Raw genomic sequence first — 21828 nt, 5'->3', positions numbered from 1 at the left:
TATTCTGCTTCAGTACTGGAAAGGGCTGCAATTGCTTGTTTCTTTGAACTCCATGCAATGGCACCAGAACCTAAAGAGAATATCCATCCTGTGGTGCTCCTTCGATTTTCTACAGACCTTCCCCAATCACTGTCTGAATGCCCAACCATATTGAAATTCTCATTTGCAGTGTATAGAATTCCATGATTCAGAGTTCCACTAATATAGCGAAGTATCCTTTTAACAGCTCCAAAGTGATAACTTGGTTTTCGCATAAATCAAGAGGCAACTGAAACTGAAAACATTATATTTGGTCGTGTGTGGGTTAATTACAGCAGCCCACCAACTAATCTTATGCATTTTGTAGAACTTGCATTGCCCGAATTGTCCTAAGATTGAAGCTTTTAATTAGAGTTTATTGGACTCCCTATAGATTTATAGTGTTTCATACCGGCTCTGTTTAGTAAATCCTTTGCATACTTGTGTTGAGAGACAAAGAGTGAATCACTGAATTGATTAACTTCCAAACCAAGAAAATATTTCATTTGTACCAAGTTAGTCATCTTGGACTTACTCGTCATCACTTCCTTGAATTCTCTTAACATATCCTCCGATAAACCCATGTATACGATATTATACATGTATAAACATAGTAGCAATACATCAGAGTTTCCTTGTTGCTTCTTATACTCTGTTGGTTCATTGGCATTGCGGAGAAAACCCATCTCAATAAATTGTGGATCAATGCAGCTATACCAGGCTCTGGGAGCCTGGCAAAGACCATACAAAGCATTGTAAAGCTTGTATACATGATCTTATTTCCCATTCATGATAAACCCTTTTGGTTGATTCACAAAAATTTCTTCTTTTAGTTCACCATTTAGGAAGGTTGTCTTGACGTCTAGCTGATAAATTTTCCATCTTCTTTATGTTCCTATCGCCATGAACAACCATATGGTTTCCATAAGGGCAATTGGAGAGAAAATCTCTTCAAAGTCTTCACCTTCCTGTTGAGTACAACCTTTTGCAACTATACGTGCCTTTTTCCTCAACAAAGTGCCATTTGGTTTAAATTTGGACTTGAATACTCATTTCATACCAATCACTTTCTTAACTTCTGGCAAGATGGCCAACTCCCAAGTTTGGTTTTTATGAATCACCTCCATCTCCTCATTCATGGCTATCCAGTCACTACTCGTCTTTGCATCTTCGAAGGTCATTGGCTCTGCAGCTGTTAAGGTAAATGAGAACGAAGAATAAATTTCGTTGAGATTTCGATAACTCGTCGGAGCTTCATAGTCAATGGTTGTTTCTGTTGAGATATTTGAGGACGAAGTGTCTGGATGATGATGAATCTCTAGACATTCATTGAATAAATCTAACGGTGGAGATACATCAATTTGATTCTCTTTTCCTTCAGCAAATGACAACAAACTGATAATCCTGAGTTGGACGTCTTCAATTAATCTCAGTGTTTGTTTTCAAAGAATTGGATATTTCTGCTGACATGTACACGCTTTGTTTCTGAATCTAGTACCTGATAGGCTCTTGATCCTTCACAGTAACCAATCAGAATGCAAGGGTGTGATTTTGCATCAAACTTAGTTCGTTGCTGCGAGTTAAGTAGTCAATGTGCAAGGCATCCAAAGACTCTGATAAAATTTACAGTGGGTTTTGACATGCTTCATGCGGGGTCTGAGACTCAAGCTCCCGAGTAAATGAATGGTTGAGAATAAAGACGGCGGTCGCCACCTCTTTTCCCCATAATTTCGATGGCAACTGGCTCCTTGTAGCATGGTGCGTGCCATCTCAGTGATAGTTCAATTTTTCCTCTCTACAACACCGTTCTGCTAATGTGATCGAGGTGCTGTCAATTGATGCAGCATGTTAGAAAAATTGCAGAAATCTTTGAATTCTCTGGACATGAACTCACCTCCTCTATCTGTCTGGAGGACTTTCAGCGATAGTGTTAATTGCTTCTCAACTAAGGATTTGAATACCTTGAAGTGTTGCAGTGCTTCTGACTTCTTCTGCAGAAAATATATCCAACTATACCTTGAATAATCATCAGTTAGAAGCATGAAGTAGAGATTATCTCCAATGGTTGGAGTCTTCATTGGTCCCACTAAAGCAGCATGGGTTAACTCCAGTAGAGCTCTTGCACGAGTTGCCAATCCCTTTGGGAACTCCTTTCGAGCTTGCTTTCCAAATGATCAAGCTTCACATGAATTTATACTAGTGGTAGATGGTAATCCAAGCACCAACTTCTCCTCAGACAAACACTTCAATGTTTTTGAATTTACATGCCCATATTTCTTGTGCCAGAGATTTGAGACATCTTCTTCTTGTGCTACATGTGCATACTTTACATCTTCAGCTGCAAGTGGGAAAAGTCTGTGATTTGTCATTCAAACCTGTGCAACTTTGATCTTCGATTTGGCTTCTTTGATGATGCACTCTCCTCTGGTGAATTTTACATCATATCCAGAGTCCATCAATTATCGCACACTTAATAGATTATGTGTTAAGTTGGGCATCAACTGAATCTTTGATAGAGTGATTGGATTGCCCGAACTTGAACCAAAAGAGATGGAACCAACACCTTCAACTTGAAGAGCCTTCCCATCTCCAAGCCTTATAGTTTTGTTTGTTGTAGGTTCTATAGATTTGAACAGATCTTTTTCTCCTATCATGTGGTTTGAATATCCACTATCAATGAGCCAAGTCCGTCCTTCATTCACTGCATCCTCATCTATCGCCATGAACACCACTCATTCTTCTTCTTATTTAGTTTTTTCTGTTACATTAGCTTCCTTGTTCCTATACCAACATTGATCCTTAACATGCCCAAACTTCTTGCAAACAAAACATTGAACTCCCTTGTACTGTCTTCCACTTTCATTTGAATGCCCACCTTCAATAGATCTTCCATGGCCTTTTCCTCTTCCTTTGAAGAAACCTGGACTGTGACCTCTATTTCCTCTATAGCCTTGTTCTCCAAAATGAGAGCTTTTTCTTTTTCTCTTTCACTTGAAATATTGAGTATGGACTCATGACTTTTTAGTTATCCATTGAGTTTATCAATGCTAAGAGTGCTGAGATTTTTGGAGTCAATGATTGAATGTACAACTTGTGAGAATCTTGAAGAAAGACTGCATATGATCTTGGCCACCACTACCTTTTGTGGAAGCTCCTCTTCCATCATTCGAATTTTATACACCACATCAAGGACCCTGCTGATGTAGTCTTGAACTTTCTCACCATTTTTTATTCTTGTAACATTAAATTCTCTTTAAAAAGAATGTAGTTTAACTGTGAGAGTATTAGTATTTGCTTGAAACTCATTTTTGATAATCTCCCAAGCTTCCTTTGCAGTCTTAGCTTTAGCAATCCTGATAAGGATCCTCTGATCAAGCACTTGTTGGATGCGATAGAGAGCCTTTGCATCTTTCTTCATGCTGTCATTAATTTTGTTGCCATCTCCTTCCGCATTGAACCCTTTTTCAACAAGGTTCCATAGATCTTTTGACCAAAAGATGGTCTTCATCATCAACTCCATAGATTGTAATTTTCCCCATTGAAGAATGGGACATTTGCATCTCTTGCTGATGAAGAACTTGCCATCTCTGATGCCACTGTAGGATCAAAGCTTATGTATAGATACATAAAGTTCTTTGTGAACTCAACAAGATTGCTCAATGTAGTAATATTAATGTGGAACAAGATGTTTTTAGTGCATAACTCACTCTAATTCATTCAATAAAACTTCTGAAATATTTAAGATACAATGCTAGAGAATTGCCTACAAGGCATCTCATAAGATACATACTAAAGCATACAAACTAATACAGTAATGATTCGAAGAGAACAATTCCAAACAACAACCAGACAACTAGGGTCCGTTTGGTATGATGTAAAGTTGTTACTTTCCCTGCAAAGTAAGAGGGGTGAATCCATTTCAACCGTTTGGTTCTTAAAAAAAAATATGGTCTCCTTGTAATCACTTTCCATTTGACCAGGGAAAGTGATTCATAAGGGGGGTGGTGTGAAAGTGTTTACACCGTTAGATGAGAAAGTTTGATAATTGTCAAATTACCAAACTACCCTTTATGACATAAAACTCTTTCTTGTCTGTTTTTTCTTTGGAAAAACCCTAATGCGATCGTATTTCCCAATTCGGCAGAGAGTTGTTGCTTTTTCTGAATCGGAGCAATCCTGGTAATTTTTTCTCAAGTTTGTTAGATTATTTTGTGTTAAATTTTGGTTATGTTTTACTTTGTGTAAAAGTCATGTATTAATTGGATCAAAGACAAATAAATTTCATATTTGTTTGGATAATATTTTTATCAGAGAATTCCTATTTTGATTAAATCAAATCTATGTTGATATAATAATCCAATATGATGAGATGAGAACTTGAGACATATATATTTTTTTTGCTTCTTGTTGTCCACAATTGTTTTTTTTTAAATTCCCACAAAAATTGTTCTGTATTTGTAGTGAATCAAAGTTTTAAAAATATATGAGATATATAAATAAATATTAAGGAAGCATTCAAATCAAAATATCAATTTCTTAGTTTAACAATATTGTTTCTTGTCTCTTTTATCATGTCTCATAATGTATATTTTTATTATTATGGTATTTTATTGTAGATATAATGGTGCAAACCTTGTTCTTTTGTTCATAAATTCCATGTTTTGCTAATTTTTGTTAACTTGGTAAAATTTATGTAAACGAAAAGGGATGCCTTTTGATATTTAAAAAGTTAATGCAATTCAATGTAATTCATCAACTTTTTAGGGTTTTGCTTACAAACTTCATACATTCTTTTGAAAACTGGTTTGTTGAATATCTTCTTTTTTTTTTTCCCTTTTTTTTTTAAGATTTATGTTCTTGTAATAGAAAATCTCGAGTAATAGATATGATGTAGATAATGAAACTACTTTGAAAACAAAAGTAATATGAACTAGTGTGGATAATAAAACTATAGAGCATTTTGAATGGGTGAATTTTGTTTTTGATTGATTTTTGTAGGTTTTTTAATGTATAAACCCTTGTAAAATTTTAATATTATATTCGGTCCTTAATTTTGTTCACAACCAAATCATTGATGAAAATATATTTTACTTCAGCCATAAAAGAAAGTGAAATCTTTTTGAATGCCGAAAAACCCAAAAGACTTTTAAAATGATTACATACTGCAGTAATGTCAATTTTAATGTGTGTGATTTTATTGGTCTGTAAATCAAGATTAAATATTTGAATTTATTTTGATTTGTGTGTTTTATATATATGTTTACAATTGATGAATTTATTTTCTTAAAGCATTTGAAGAAGCTTTGTAAAATCAAAAAGGAGTAGACGCAATAATCACCTTCAATCAAAGCTGCTTAGGTATATCCCTATGCTCTCCTCTTTAATTTAAATTTATGTGGATGTGGTTATCTTCAAAATTTAGGGTCAACTTTGTTGTGCCATATGAATTATTGATTAGATATATGTGGATTGTGTGCCCTAGTCCCATTTTTCTTGAAAAATTCATGGGATTTTGAACTACATTACTTTTATATTTTAGTATATATCATGTTAAGTATTAATAAGTATTATTATGTTATAGTCATTTATTATTTGTTATGTTGAGTAAAAATAGTAAGTTGTTAGAGTGGACCTTAACATAAGTTAATCATTGTTTAGCTTGTTTGGGTAACTATTTACTTCTTTAAACTTTATTTATTCGCTTTCTATTAGAGTTTAGGCCACATTCATTAGATTGGTTTAAGAAAATCCTTTTTATGTTACTCAAATATTCGAGCATGTTTAGTAGGTATATAAATATTATATTATATACTTTCATACTTTTTTTGTATGTTCAAAAATATTTTTCTACATGCTTTGATTTTATCAACCTTTTAGGCCTTAATTTTTATTATATGTTTTTATAGGTCTATTTTGGTTATAATTGTTGCAATGGATGAAATTATAGAAGAAGATCACGCAATGCTCTTGGCTGCGCATACAGTTACTCTACATCTCAATAACTTGTTTTCTATAATTGGTTCATTTTTAAAGTTCTATGTCTTAAAGTTGAAAAATAGAAAGCAAAAGAGAAGAATGAGTTGTAGTTATCAGAGGCATCTCATTAGGCAAGTCAATTTTAGGAGGATGGTGTTTGATTCGGATTTGACTTGTATGGAGAACATTAGGATGAATAGGGCAATCTTTTATAAATTATGTGATATGCTTCAAAGTATTGGTAGGCTTGTCCCAACAAAAAATATGAATGTTGAGGAAATGGTTACTTTATTCCTCTATATCCTTTCTCATCATGCTAAGAATAGGATTGTAAAAAGAGAATTTGTAAGGAGTGGAGAGACAATAAGTAGGCAATTTGGCCTTGTCTTACTCTCTGTATTGTGGTTGCATACAGAATTATTTAAAAATCCAGATCTCGTGCCTCAAGACTCCACAGACCTCTGATGGAAATGTTTAAGGTAAAAATATATTTTATTCAATAAAACATTTGTTAATATAATATTTCAAATTTAAACTAATTAATAAACTAATTATTGGGTTTCACTCAAAATTTCAGAAATGTTTAGGTGCTTTAGTTAGGGCTTATATAAAAGTCAATGTTCTTGAAGTTGACAAGCCTGGATACAGGACAAGGAAAAGAGAAATTGCCACTAATGTTCTAGGAGTGTGTTCACAAGAATTGCAATTCATATACATATTACCTGGGTGGGAAGGTTCTACAAGAGATTCTAGGATACTATGAAGTACACTTTCTTGGACAAATGGTTTAAAAGTTTCTCAAGGTAATAATCGCTTATGTTCTCAAACTAGCAAAGTGCCACATTTATCATTTAAATTTAAAAATCTAAAATAACTTTTATCTCAGGTTTTTACTATCTTTGTGATGCAGGTTATACAAATGGGGATGGATTCTTAGTTCCATATAGAGGCCAATATTACCATTTGAATGAATGGAGACAAAACAATCATCCACAATCAAAAGAAGAATTGTTCAACTACAAACACTCAAGTGCACGGAATGCTATTGAAAGATGTAATGGATTGTTGAAAATGAGATGGGCAATACTTAGAGGTAGGGCTTGGTACCCAGTTAAAACACATTGTCAAATTATAAGTGCATGTGAACTGCTACATAATTATATTAGGAGGGAGATGACTCTTGATCCACTAGAGGCTGAATTGGATGAGTCGTATATGGATTTCAAACCTTTCGCAAATGCACAAAGCATCCAGTACATTGAGACTTCCAATGCATGGACAACTTTTAGAGATAACTTGGCTCAAGAAATGTGGAATGAATGGCAAGCTTCTAGGAATCAACCTTGAATTAAGTTTTTTATTTTTTTGTTATTATCTTTAAGGGCTACTGTTACCATATGTTTAATGAATTTTGGGTGGTCTATGTAATTTTGGAAAATGCTTTATATAATTGTGAGTTATCTCAATCTATGCAGTTTTTTTTTATCAATGTAAATACTGTGTTTATCTATTATTTATGAAATTGTTTATTATGTTATCTATGTTTATACATTATTTATGGAAGTGTTTATTATGTTATTTATGTAATGTATTTTTTTTTAAATTACTAGTTTTGGTGGTGACAATGTTTGATTTCTTACAGATGGAGAATTTAACAAGTCAAGCAAGTGTAAAGACAAACAAAAGGAACAACCATCAGTGGACTCCAGTAGAGGACAAAATTTTGATTGAATGTTGCTTGGAGTTTGTGAACCAAGGTTGGAGAGTAGATAATGGCTTTAAGACAGGATATTTGAGTCAACTACAAAAATGGATGGCTAAAAAGACCCCCAACTATAAAATCATGGGTGATCCTCATATTAAATCTGGGATGAGAACACTTAAATCACAATTTAGAGAACTGAAGGAGATGAGGAGGCAATCTGGGTTTGGATGGGACGATGCAAACAAATGTGTAACTTGTGAGGATGATGTATGGTATTCTTGGTTAAAAGTAATATGCAATTCATCTCTAGTAGAAATTTTACAATTATGTTTTTATGTGTAATGTTACAATAACTACTTATAATGCAAAGTCACAAAGAGGCCGTTGGACTTAGAAACAAGCAATTCCTTTACTTTGATAAGCTAGAAATCATTTTTGGGAAGGATCACACAACTGGAAATGGAGTAGAATTCACAAGTGAATTTGTGGAAGCTTTAGAAAGGGAGAACTTAACATTCACAGCAACCAAAGAAGCTTCTGAAGCTCATGAAGCAATGAAGAACATGGTTGAATATGACTACTTTGGTGTGGATATTGAGTTAGAAAATGAGTGTCTTCATCTCTGAAAATGCTTGCAATGACTCCTCGAATGCTTCATGCAAAGGAAGTAAGGCACAAGAGAAAATGCAAGGTGAATCAAGTGTTCCTCAAAAACAGGAAGAAAAAGGGATCAACTAAGGATCCAACTGATGATTTCTTCTCCAAGCACATGGAAAGATTTGACGATATTTGTGATGGAGCAAAGCAAGAGATAGGTAAAGTGGAAACCTATTTCCAACACTTGAATGCAAAGACAGAAAAAAAGACACTTCTCTATGAGAGCATCACAAAACTCAATGGTTTAACAAAGGAAAAGGCAGTTCAAGAAATTGGCAAAATTTCAGCATATAAAGGCAAAACTGAATCCTTTTTTTTTTATTCAGATGATGATGAGAGGTTGATTTATATGAAGAGTGTTTTAGATGGTGTCATCTAGATGTTCTATTTAATTTTGTTTCTTTGGTTTGTGATTTGGACATATTTTTTGTTTTGGATAATTAAAACAATATGTCTAGACTTTGTCTTATTTTTGAATTCGGATTATGAATTTATGGTAATAGTTTGAGCTATTTATTAATGTGTGATTGTTTATATGGAATGTGTCATGAATATTTGTTGGATAATATCAATCATGACAATGGATGTAAGAATTGAAACAAATAAATTTGTATGATGGACAACTAGGAACACATGGTAGTTTAAATCTATATATATTTTTTTAGTGTACTAAAAAACATGAACACCCCATTTGAATTTTTTTAAATTTGTGAAGAATAGGTTAATTATTATTTGCACTAAGTTAGTAATATTATTAGAGTTGAATAAAAACCCAATTTTAGTAACTATAACAACTAAGGGCAAAAATGAGAATAAACTTAACTTTATATCGAAAACAAGTTCATACCAAATGAGAGAATTAAGTTTGAATGTAAAGTAATTACAATTTTGATTGGAATAATCAAACATTGTAATGTTATTTTGCAGGAAAAGTAATTGCATGCAATTACTTTCCCTGCAAAGTTCCAAACGGGTCATTACTTGCATCTTCTCAGTTAATAAGACAAGTTGCTTTTCATGTATGTTTAGACTCATAAACAGCGAAGTCACAGTGTCATTGACTCCCCATCTTCTAATTATACTTCAACAGAATCTTCCCACCCAGCTAAAACATATGTAAATCTTATATCAAAATTAATGGCGCCAAGTACATTTTGAGTAGAGACCCCTCTTTCCTGGAAAATACCAACTTGATAAGATAGAATACTTGTAATGATGAGTAACAAGTGCTTGTGTATGAGTATTACTAAGTATACTTTTCTTACATTGAGCATCACTTTTATCAGTTTTTATGGCTCATGCATGTGTATTTGTGATCTTTTGTGCATTTAGGGTTGTAGAGACAAGTTTAGAAGAAAGGAAACAAAAAATAGATGTCGATTATGGACGCAAGTTTTGAGGAATCTGATATATGGGTGTGTGCCAACCTCCAAAATGTGCAAGTGAATATATAAATTGGAGGGGCACAAAGGCAGTCACACTCATATGTTTCAACTTGTGTAATTTTGTCAAGAGCATGGATGTGTGCCCAACCTTGCAGCCTCAATGAAGAAAAAGAATTCGGGAGCACTTTGGCAAAAAGCAATGTAGCAGTTCACTGCCGCAAATCACTGTAGTAATTTATTGTAGCAGTTACTGTTCACAGTGCTAAAAAAATGAGAAACCTGAAAATTCACACGCCCGTGTGGAAATTCCACATGGGCGTGTGAAACCCCGATTTCAACCCTTTAAGTATTGCTTCACAAGTTTATTTTGGGGATCATTTTTCTATCTTTTGCCTCTCTTTTGCGAAGAGCGCGACTAGGGTTTGGAGAGGTTTTTGCTGGAATTTTGGAGCGTTCCTACGGCATTTGACATCGATTTACTTCAGAGGAGAGTTATTAGGGGAGCTTCCTATAGCGTTGATTCGGCGGGGTGTGCCTAGGCTTGATGAAGGAGTCTTTGGAGAAGACGAGGCGGCTCTTGAAGACCATCGACACGGATTATAAGGGGTTATCTCTATGGATTGGTTGCACTTATTTTTTATTTCATCTTTGACTTTGTATTGCTCCATGGAGAGCTAAACCCCTAGTGGGTGTTTTGACTTGTAAACCCTATGATGATTTTGTTTTATTGACTTCTATTATATTTCTTTAATTGATGTTTTAATTGAGTTTTAATCTTGCATACTTATTGTTGTGATTTTTCCTTAGAGTTACACTAGGGTTGAGAATCCATCTAGGTAACCCTTTGAAGGGGTGATAACTTCACTAGGGCTAGACTTAGCGAGATTGAAGAGGGTTGAGAGGATGAGTCAAGAGTTAGCGAAATGTCCCCTTTCCCTTCCGACATGATTTAACCTACCTCCATGTTTCAAGAGTTCTTTGCAATCATGATAGAGTGAAGTGCTAAGAGACCTTCTCCACTGGGGCTTAGTTGTATGAGTGACAGAGTGAAGTGTTAAGTTATCCTTAGTACTGAGGCTTAATTGTGGTTAGAGATCTTTCCCCTGGACCAAAGGGTTAGATCTAAATTAGGGAATAGGGTTTATCACTTGGAGTCCCTAGAACCTCAAGCAGTTCTACACAGTGTGAGGTGTTGAGAATATCTTTTTCCGCCGGGGCATATTGTAGAGGGTTAGTCATGGTTGACTTTAGATTTGGGACCGTATGTCTTTGGATCTCCACGAATCATTAAACTTCAATTAGGAGGCATAATATTAGTTTTGCACTTGAAACAATAGTCCTAGGATAAGCATTGTCTGAGTACCCCATTTCACTATCGATTACCTCTCTTTATTCATCTTACTTTCTCTTTTACTTTTATTTACATTAATATTCTGAATCAATATTACAAATTGTTTTTCCCTCTAGCTAAATAGCAATACTACTTGTTTCTGAAAATCTATTCCCTGTAGATTCGACTACCCACTCACCGGGGTATTTTATTACTTCGACAACCAATGCACTTGCGGTACACACACGCAAGGGGTGTGTCAATGAGTGTGGCATCAAGGACACAAATGCATTCTTATAACAAATGAGAAGATCAAATTATGCACTTTAAAGAAAGTAACACATAAATCTATGGAAATAACAATACCTTAAAAAAAATAAATAGTTTATGACTCCTTGCAATTAATTGTGATCCCTGGGTACCCAATGGTTACACATATTCATGACGGGACTCACTAATTGATTGTAATATATGGTTGAAGAGAGAGCTAAGAATATCACTAGAATGGAGTAAATTATGATTAGTAACTATATTTGTTGATTGTGTCCTATTGTGTACAAGAACATAAGTAGTTGCTCCTCAACATTTATATTCAAGGAATCTCTAAGTAAACCCTCCGTTTAAGCATTGAGCATGAGTACCATATTGATACTTATGGTATTATTTCAATCTTTTAATCTAGTAGATAGTTTTCTTTATCTAGGTACATATTAATATAAGGATCCTTAGGTATCTTATCTTTTTGGTCCTTTTACTATTGATATTGCTTGTATTCAGCTATTTTGATCTAGCTTGTTTTGATCTATTCTGATTGCAACATCTTGGGAGGAATTTTTTGTGGGTTTTCTAAGCTGGACGGGTCTAAAGTAGAAAAATCAACTCAATCTGGGGCTAGACACACATGCACATACTTTATGCTCTGACAATCAGTTCTAATACTTGGTCTACCATATGGACTAACCCTAATTAAACCTTGGTGATCATCTTTTGGTTTTATTTTCTATTTTGAACTGTATTCATGGATAAATCAAAATTATCTAAACATATTCAAACTGTTTTCTATGGCTTAAATTATCAATTATGGCATGATGAAATGTGTAGCTTCCTCAAGTTAAGAAAGTTATAGCGTTTTGTTACATTTGGAGCTACTAAACAAATCAAGAAAGATGATGAATTCTTTAAAAAGTTTGATGATTATGATTGCAATAATTATTGAGTCCTAACATGCCTTTGCTGCACCATTCATCCTCAAATTGGAAGTCAATTCAGATATATATAGATTGGTACTACAAAGAAGGTCTAAGATTTCTTGGTTCGGAGGTGTTTTACTAAAAAACCGAGCACTAGGATATAAATTGTTGTGTAATCTTACTAATCTCAAGCAATAGGCCGGTTGATCTGTTCATGATTTCTTATCCCTAATACAACCTATTTGGGATCAAATAGCCTCAAGTGAGCCATCTTGGAAGTGTAATGAAGATGCTGAAAATTATACTAAAATCAAGGAAGATATGCAAGTTTCCAACATTATATCGCTCTTGCATAAGACTTTGAATCAAAACCTGGTTCACTACTTCATAGAGAGCCTTCATATTCTCTTGATGTTGTTATCTCACAAATCTTATCCAGGGAGACTAGACTTACTATTTTGGAATCCCATTGTTTTGCTCATGCTTCAAATAATCTGATTGATGGAGTCATCATCATCATCATCAACTGTTTCTAGTTTTTCGTCTTCCACCACTTCAAAGAAGAAAGTTTGTAGATATAGTAAAAAGCCTAGTCCCCTCATCTCTGAGTGCTACTGTTTACAGTCAAAACAAGCTGCAGGGTCAGGTCATCAGATTTTAAGGAATTCAATTTAACCTTCACTAACTATTTCCATGAGTGACTTGGAAAATCTCGTCAAACAGTTGGCTGATAAAATAGGTTAATCCTCTATTGTTTCTGCTACTACAAGTAACCCTATCTCTTGGTATTATCACTATGGTTGTAGGCTTGTAGCAATCATTTGATTTCTAATGATAATGTATTTGCCACCAAAAATAAAACTTATCATGTTCGTATAATTCGAAGTATAAAAAGTTCTACTATGCCAGGTAACCATGTTGGTAACATATGCCATTCTAAGTGGAACTTAACTAATGTTTCTTATATTCTAAAATTATCCTTAAATCTTGTCTCTATTGGCCAATTGACTAAATTAGATCTTAATGTTACCTTTTCCAATCATGGTTGTCTTATGTAGAATCCTTAGATAGAGGAGATTCTTGGGACTGACCATAAAGTAGGACGCCCATTTGAACCAGCCACCTTGAAGACCTCCAAAGAAATTGACTAATTTTGTTGCTTCTACATCTTTTAAACTAGCTTTGGCATTCCTATATTGTCCATCCTCTTCTTCAAGTTTAAGGTCATTAGTTTCTAGTGGAAAATTAGGATCAGTTAAGGAAGAAAATATTGATTGCACCTCTTGTAAACTTGTAAAACATCATGCCTTTTATTTTAATTTGAATGGTATGTTTCTTTAGCTCCCTTTGATTAGATGCATTTTGATGTGTGAGGATCTTCACCTTATGAGACTATGGGAGGTTCCAAGTATTTTGTTATTTTGGTTAATGATTATTCTCATTATTCATTGATCTATCTCATGGAAATTCAATCCATAATTCCTGAAATTGTTTTTAATTGGATGCTATGACAAAAACTTAATTTTCTAGTACTACAAAAATTCTTCATATGGGTACAAACTAAATTTTCACATACTAGAAAGGTTTTTCATATGGATAATGCCATAGAACATAAAGAAATTGATCTTATTCATTCTGTCACGCCCCTATCCACGGGCCCCAGGATGCGACAACTGCCGCTACAACCCAAGGAGGGATACTATAAAATAAGTTAAACATCAAGCTAAGCTTTTACTATAGTACAAATAGATCAGAATAACTTAGCATAAATATAAATATAGCAAACTATATAATACAAGTTTCAAAATCAATAAAACACAATACTCACTGCCAAATTAAATTTGTCAGAGACTGCTCTTCTATGAGCGACAGCTGGACTTCGCCCACTCACCACAAATTTAAAAATGTCACTATAAAAGAATGCCACATGGTCAATAAAATTCTCTAAACTTTCACCGTGGTCGTTGCTAGGTTTAGAGCTGTCAAGATACTCATACCCTTGAAGTTGACCCATCTGTCTACCATGTGGTGACCCCGGCTTTTCAATAAATATCCAGTCAATGCTCTACAATCCCATCTGAATTGAACCAGTAAGTCTGCTGGTCTTCCACGCCACCATAACAGGCGGGCATTGGAAATTGTCTACCGTAGTAGGATGTCACCAACCAAGTAATACAAACATGCATCTCATAGCGAGGAGTCCATAACCAGGACAATAATCAATAATAAAAATTTCTGCTATTTCCCGGCAGAAATGATGAATGCGAAGCATAACCAAAGTTTTGCAAAGGCAAACAATTCACAACTTACAAAGCAAGTATCATACTGAAATTCCTTTCCTTGAACAACAACATTTTTCAAGCATGAAATATCAATAAATAAACTCATTTTAAGTCAATCAAAACCTCGATTTAAGTATAGAAGCCAATAAAACTTAGCTTAAACAATAAAATATAACTATAGGTATTCTCCTAGTAGAATTATGCATGAACAATCCCACTTTCAACTTTGATGATTTCACTTCCCCGGATGCTAATCCTCTGCTAGTTCCTTGCCTTGAGCCAAAGCACAACAAAACACCAACAATAATTAGCACAAAAATAAATTAAATCCTAAGTTTCTCTAACAAACAACCCTAAATCGATCATAGGGTTGGCTCAAAACTAGGTCTAAAGATTAACAATAAATTCCTAAGGGTCTAAACTTCACTCTAATCCAAAAAACCAAAAGAAACAACTAAAGCTTATTAGTGATACAGTACTACTATAGTAGGCACTAACACAAAATGTTTTTTCCTGGTTTACAACATCTAACCAAGAAATTTCCTTAAAAACATTCACAAAAATGAATAACAAGGACAAGGGATTCAATTTGAGCCTGCAATCATCCTCACAACATGCTCAAATCCTAGGTTTTCAAAGAATTCAAAAATGGTGAAATACAAGTAAAATACGGAATAAAAACTTAGAAAAAGCTCTTAGAATACTCGGAAGAATGGAAGGAAGAAGTTTCTAGCTTGGTTAGCCAGAATCGGGCCATCGGAAAAACTCTAGGGGATGACAAGGGTTAGGCCAAGAGAATAAAGAAATGAAGAAGAAGAAAGAAAGAAGAAAGAAATATAAACTCAAGTTACTACAACACTAGACTGAAAAAACTAAAGTAATGGGTTGGTTTTATATATCTACAGTAAAACCTGGTTATAACACATTCTCTTTCACTTTAAAGCACTGTGATTCAATGATCTTTCCTAGGAACTTCTGAGTAAAATGAAAGTGCAAAATACAAACATAGGCATATCCTAGATATTGATTGTGCATTGCTTTTCTCTTCAAATTGCTCTAAACATTTCTATGGAGAAGCTGCACTCACAGTTGTTTACACTATCAACTGTATTCAATTCTTACACCTATCATAGTAATATTTCTCCTTATAAACAACTCTATGATTCCTCACCTAATTATAAGTTGTTATGTGTTTTTGGTTATGTATGCTTTGTTCAGCTTTAACCTCATAAGCTTAACAAACTTGAGGCTAGAACCTATTTATGTTGTTTCTTGGGTTGTCGGATTGAGCACAAAGGCCATCGATGTTGGGCCTCATTTCAAAACAACTTTGACTCTCACGCTATGTCAATTTTCATAAGCACAAAATGATATTTTTTTATATAATTTTCAAATTCCAAATTGGGATGGTTTATATTTTACAGATCCCTCGATTGATTTTTTTTTTTGTTGATGAATCTTCATATTCTTAACCTTACAATGATTTATCTAGTCCTTCATTTAGTGATTCTACTACAACCACACTTAACTAATCCAGCTCACTAAATGATCTCACATCACTACAAGAAAATTTCAATTTACCCACGGTAATTTATCTAGGGGCACGTTTTGTGGATATTTACATAGGGAATACCCACGGAATAAAAAGGAATTCATAAAAATAAAATATATAAAATTTACCCAGGGAATAGATTCGGATTTATCCACAGATTTACCTAGGTACTATACATCCCTGGGTAATTTGTGTGTAAATAACGCCGGCAGTTCGTGCTTGGAAATTACCCACGACATACCCAGGGAATATTTGTGTGGGAAAATTGTTCATGGGTAATCCGTGGGTAAATATAATATTCCGACGGATTACCCAGCAAAGTTATTTATGTGTACTACAATCGTGGGTAATCCCTGGGTAAATTTAAAGGAATTTAACTTTGCAACATCACCCACAAATTACCCAAACATGTTATCCGTGGCCAACATATTTGTAGTTAATCCTTGGCTAATCAAATATGTGAACTTTTTGCCTAAATTTTACCCATGGATTATCTAGGGAAATATTTGTAGGTAAATAGTCCATTGATAATCCTAATGTAATAATAATAATAATTAAAAGATAAGATTTTGATACTAAACATTACCCACAATTTAAGCAAATCCATTTTCATGGTGATTAATTTAAAAATAATACTTTATATTTTCTCTTAATATACTATTTCAAATTTTATTTAATTTTTATATTTATATTTGATAGAGCATAATATTATCAAAATTGAATTTTAGATTTATATTAACAATCATAATTAAATTAAAAAAATTAAACATTATAAAATAAATATAAAGAAATAATGTCATAATAATTTATTCTATAAATTATATGAACATCATGAAATATAAGATGATAATAAAAAATCAATTAATTTACAAACTTATGAGAATTACTTAATTTACAAACAAATAAAATTATTATTTGCATTTCTATTCAAAATCTCACTAGACAAACTATATAAAATATATATAGTACATATATGAAAAATTTAAAATAAAAACCAAGACAGTTAAACATAAACAAAAAAAATGTGGAGTTAAGTTTTAAATAGATGTCAATGAAACAATCAACTTGTTATTTTATATAAATCAATTTATTACATATAATTTTTATGTGATTATACAATTTAAGATAAACAATTATGTATTAAAATAGGTTTTTTAAAACATTAATATTCACTATTAGTATTATTAAAAAATGAATTTGTTTTCCTTTTTGGCCAATAAATATTTTATTTTAATTATTTAAAAATATTTTTAATTGATATCAGTTAAAAATAAATAAATAAATTTATTGTAATTATAATATATATAATTATTATGCATATTAAATAATAACATAAATTTTATGATTCAAATTCAAAAACAAAATTATAATAGTTTATCTCAAAAATAGTAAATATTTAACAAAACTCCTTAAAAAACAAAAATTAAAAAAATTAAAAAAGAAATATAATATAAAAGAAACCCCCAAATTCCTAATTCCCTTCGCCGCTTACCCTCATTGTTGCGTTCTCTGCCACACTCCTCTCTTTGTTTAGGACTCACCAGAGTCACCACCGGTGTTGCTGCCTCAAACTTCTCCAGCATTACTGCGTGCCTAAAACATTGCTACAAAGCTCATCCGATTCTTGTACTTCATCACCGTCGGCGGTATGACTCTCTCCTCGATCACTTCTCCTTCTTTTGTTCATCGCCGATTCGCTACACTAACCTAGCAATTCGTTTAGTTTTCACTATCCCTGAGAAGACACTAAGGGGGCTGGAGTTCATCGGAGTTCGAGAGGCTACTGGTCGTACCTGGTGAGATCCTGATCCTTCTAATTTTCATTCAATCGGCTTTAGAAGCTCGTCAGCAGGGCTTGATGTATGAATGAACTCAGCAATAATAAGAAATATTTTTGTAATGAAACTGATGATCTGAGTACTTATTGGTATGGTTTTTGAACAAATTACCCAAAATTAGGAATTTATCTGGAATGATCTGTTAAAATTGGCGAGGTTTATCTTGATTTGTTGATTAATGAATTGAATGCGTTGGGTGATCGATGATTCCAATATAATGGCCATTGATAGTTATGGTGTGGTTGATTTAATATGTCAATGAAACATATGATTAAGAACTCACATTGGCATTGTATTTTACTTGCACAGTCCAGAATAATATGAAAGATTGGAATTATGATACTTATTATTTTGTTACTTTCCTTGAATATTTGCATATCATGATCTTGTTGAATTCATTTTTGATTTGCTTTGAATATTCTTCTCTTGTAAGATTCCTTATTTCTTACCTTCATTGCTTGAAGATTTTGTGTTTATGCTTATGTTCGTTTCCTTTTGTTGATTGATATTGGTGTGTGTGTGTGTGTGTGTGTGTGGTGTACATTCTGGTGTTTTTGTTGTAATGCTCATTAGTTCTTTTCTATTCCCTTTATCTGTTAATTTGGAGTAGAGTGTATTCAGAATGATCGGTGATAAACAATTTTGAATCACTGTGTGTGTGTAAGTGTAAAACACCAATTGCCTTCCAATATAACAATGGATAGATTAGTTATAAGGCCTAATTAATGATAATATGAACAAAAAAAGGTTTGATTTGCATGAAAGTTTGGATTAGGAAGCAGGTTTTGTCCAGGAATCTCCATTTGTAGTTGTGGTGTGCTTTGTTGTTGTGCTTGTTTTATTGTTGGTTATATACTTAAATGCATGAGCCTGAGAATCATACAAAGGAATATCATTGTATTAATTTTTTTTCCTTGAGATCTCATCTGAATTATTATTATGCATTATTGTTATTGCTTTATTTTTTTTAAATTAATTATTTAGTCTTAAGGGTCTGCGTTTTGTATGAAGATCCAATTAGATTGAATAATTAATTAAGTTTTAGAAGCTCGTGGGTCACAGTATGGTCCACGTTGTAGGTAATGGCAGAGATCTTCATCCTCTTTTAGTGTACTTCATCTTCATTCTCTGTGTCTTGTTCTTCTTCTCCTTATCGTTATTCTTCTTTTATGCCTCCTTCTTTCTGTTGTTCAAGTAAGCAACATCTTCATTTAGTTTCGCTTACTTCCTCCTTGCGGGCATTTTTTTTAACCTATAGGTTTGTCTAATGTTTACACAGGTGTTAGTCATCATGGAGACATTTTGTGCTGTGTCTCGTTTCAAAGGCGAAGGACAACTACTCCAATTCACGGTCCTCACCGCATGGGAGGTTGTTGTGGCCGAGATATGTGAGCGATGGTCACTGGACACTTCTCGAGTCATTGTGAAGTTTGTGACACCTGACTCATACGGCACGGTTTGCCCAATTGAGTCAGATACGGATTTCCAATGCATGAGCCACATACACCACACTTACATGAAGAGTGTGGTGGACATCATCGTTGAAGAAGTCAATTGGACAGCAGAAGCAACCATTAGCAGCTCCTTACCACCATTGTAATTCAGCAACATACACCGCACTTATTATGTCATGTGTTGTCCTGTCTATAAATGTTTCATTGTATTTGTATATATTTGTGTGTATTATAATATCTTTCATGTGTGTTATATGTATATCATGTGTATTATACGCGTGTTCTGTGTATTATATTGATTTTTTGGGTATTTCTTTCCATTTTTTGTGTATTGTTCGTGACTTGTTCCCTACCTTATGCATTGGCATCTGTAGGGAATCAATCTCAGAAAGCCTGAATGCAGACATGGAGACGTTTCTGTCCCAACATCCTCATGTAGGTGCGCTGAGTATTGCTTCATGTTCACAAACATCTAATGGACCGATATTGCAAGTAGGACAACGGTTCAAGAGTGTGGATAAGTTCAAAGATGCCTTGTGTAGCCATGCCATACAATACAATTTTGACTTCACAGTCATAAAAAATGACAGACTTCGCTCGACTGTGAGGTGTGCTGCTCCGGATTGCCAGTGGCGTGTACACGCATTTAAAGAGAGTAACGATGAGACATTTTGAGTGAAGATAATGCAAATGACGCACACTTGCGGTGGGGGCATCGGTATGACAATCCACCTGAAAGTTAGTAAGAATGGGCCGGCGACTGTATTATGCAGAGACTAAAGGAACGACCATTGTATCAAGCTATCGATATACAAAAAGATATCCTTCGAGAACACGTCGTACGATTACCATATAGGCATGCATGGATGGGTAGGGAGGTAGCCTGGTCCGCTAATCACGGTAGTGAGGTAAGCAGCTACAATTTATTGTTGTGATACGCCGATAAGGTGGCGGAGACGAATCCTGGAAGCATTGTCATGGACAGGAAGCGATTTAAACGCGTTTTCTTCTCTTTTTGTGCTTCTTTGGTTGGTTTCAAAAAGCCGTGCAGACCATTGCTATTTGTTAACGGAACTCATTTGCTTGGCAAGTACAACGACATACTACTGGGGGCAACCGGTAAAGACGGGAATGAGGGTATTATCCATGTAGCATTTGCTATTGTTGACAACTAAACTAACGACAATTGGTCCTTGTTTCTTGCCACACTCGGTGAGGCAATACACGGTGAAGACAACTACTGCGAAATTATTATTTTCGTATCAGATCGGTCAAAGGGCCTTATAAACTTGATCACGAGAGTGTTCCCATCATCGCTGCATGGTTATTGCCTATGACATTTGGAGGCGAACATCATGAAAGCGAACGTTAAACTTGGCAAAACATTGTGAGAGTAATGTTGGGCTATACTTGTCAAAATTGCGTATGCTTACACAGGTAAAGAGTTTGATGATGCCATTACCGAACTTGCGATGACATCATTGGAGGCACACGATTAGTTACTGTACAAATCAGACGTTGATCACTAGGATAATTATATATTTAAGGGTATGCGTTGGTGTGAGATGTACTCTAATGTGGTGGAGTCATTCAACGCTGGATCAAAGAGGCGCACCATCTACCGATGACAACCATGGTTGACTCAATAAGGTGAGCTTCCGTGTGTAATACTTTTTACTTCCCGTGTATTATACTTCATTTTTGTGTAAAATCATGCCATTTATGTGTATTACTTTTTATTACCAGTGTAATATCGTCTTTTTCTATGTATTATTCTCTGTTTGTATGTAAAAGCATGCAAGGTTTGTGTATTATACATATTTTTTGTGTAATATTGGGACATTTTCTGTGTAATCCTTTCTACACACATGGATTGTACTAAGTGAAAGTGTATATTCAGAGGTTCAAACTTATGAATATGATGGTTGATAGATGCGCACAATCAAGCAGGTGGGATACGCATCTTTGTTCGGAGATTCACAAAAATGTTGAACTGATTATTGAAGATAGTAGGATCTTGAGGATGGGCCGTTCAACTTTTGACACTTACAAAATAGTTGACAATCACAACAATGTTGTTAATCTATGAAACCGGAAGTGCTCTTGTAGAAAATAGGAAGTCCATTGCCTCCAGTGCAAGTATGCATGTGCGGCCATCATGCAAATAGATACGAATGTGCACAATTACGTGGTCGATTACTTCACAGTGGAATGGTACCACCGTGCATATGCTGAACCTATATACCTAATCCCTGACACTGACAAACCAAGTGACGAGCACTGAGAACTGCGAATCCGGCCCCCGATCACCAAAAAATGACCCGACCATCCAAGAAGGAAGAGAATCAAGTCACAAGGATTCGAAGTCTGCGAGTTACATTGTAGTCGGTGCCACAAAACTGGCCATAACCGTCGATTGTGTAATGCAGTCATAGCAGAAT

The 21828-nt window shown here is 34.3% G+C and overlaps 2 protein-coding genes across 2 annotated transcripts; both read left to right on the top strand.

Moving 5' to 3' along the window:
• Positions 1 to 6458: 6458 nt before the first annotated feature.
• On the top strand, positions 6459 to 7341 carry LOC120284002. Its single transcript, XM_039290830.1, has 3 exons — positions 6459 to 6473; positions 6572 to 6728; positions 6905 to 7341. Exons 1-3 carry the CDS (start codon positions 6459 to 6461, stop codon positions 7339 to 7341), a joined length of 609 nt encoding a protein of 202 aa, XP_039146764.1.
• A 295-nt stretch (positions 7342 to 7636) lies between these two features.
• LOC120284001 lies at positions 7637 to 8325 on the top strand. The gene is made up of 2 exons (XM_039290829.1): positions 7637 to 7971; positions 8070 to 8325. The coding sequence occupies exons 1-2, from the start codon at positions 7637 to 7639 to the stop codon at positions 8323 to 8325; spliced, it is 591 nt and encodes a 196-aa protein (XP_039146763.1).
• The last annotated feature ends 13503 nt before the right edge of the window (positions 8326 to 21828 follow it).

This window comes from Dioscorea cayenensis, chromosome 19, assembly GCF_009730915.1.
Source record: "Dioscorea cayenensis subsp. rotundata cultivar TDr96_F1 chromosome 19, TDr96_F1_v2_PseudoChromosome.rev07_lg8_w22 25.fasta, whole genome shotgun sequence".
Lineage (NCBI taxonomy): Eukaryota > Viridiplantae > Streptophyta > Magnoliopsida > Dioscoreales > Dioscoreaceae > Dioscorea > Dioscorea cayenensis.
This window is presented reverse-complemented; position numbering and strand designations above follow the sequence as displayed.

Bases quoted from the DNA above. Each gene is read 5' to 3' on its own strand.
- LOC120284001 (XM_039290829.1), top strand. From the start codon at position 7,637: ATGGAGAATTTAACAAGTCAAGCAAGTGTAAAGACAAACAAAAGGAAC. The intron at 7,972-8,069 runs GTATTCTTGGTT...TATAATGCAAAG, and splicing joins ACTTGTGAGGATGATGTATG to TCACAAAGAGGCCGTTGGAC.
- LOC120284002 (XM_039290830.1), top strand. The intron at 6,729-6,904 runs GTTCTACAAGAG...TTTGTGATGCAG, and splicing joins CATATTACCTGGGTGGGAAG to GTTATACAAATGGGGATGGA.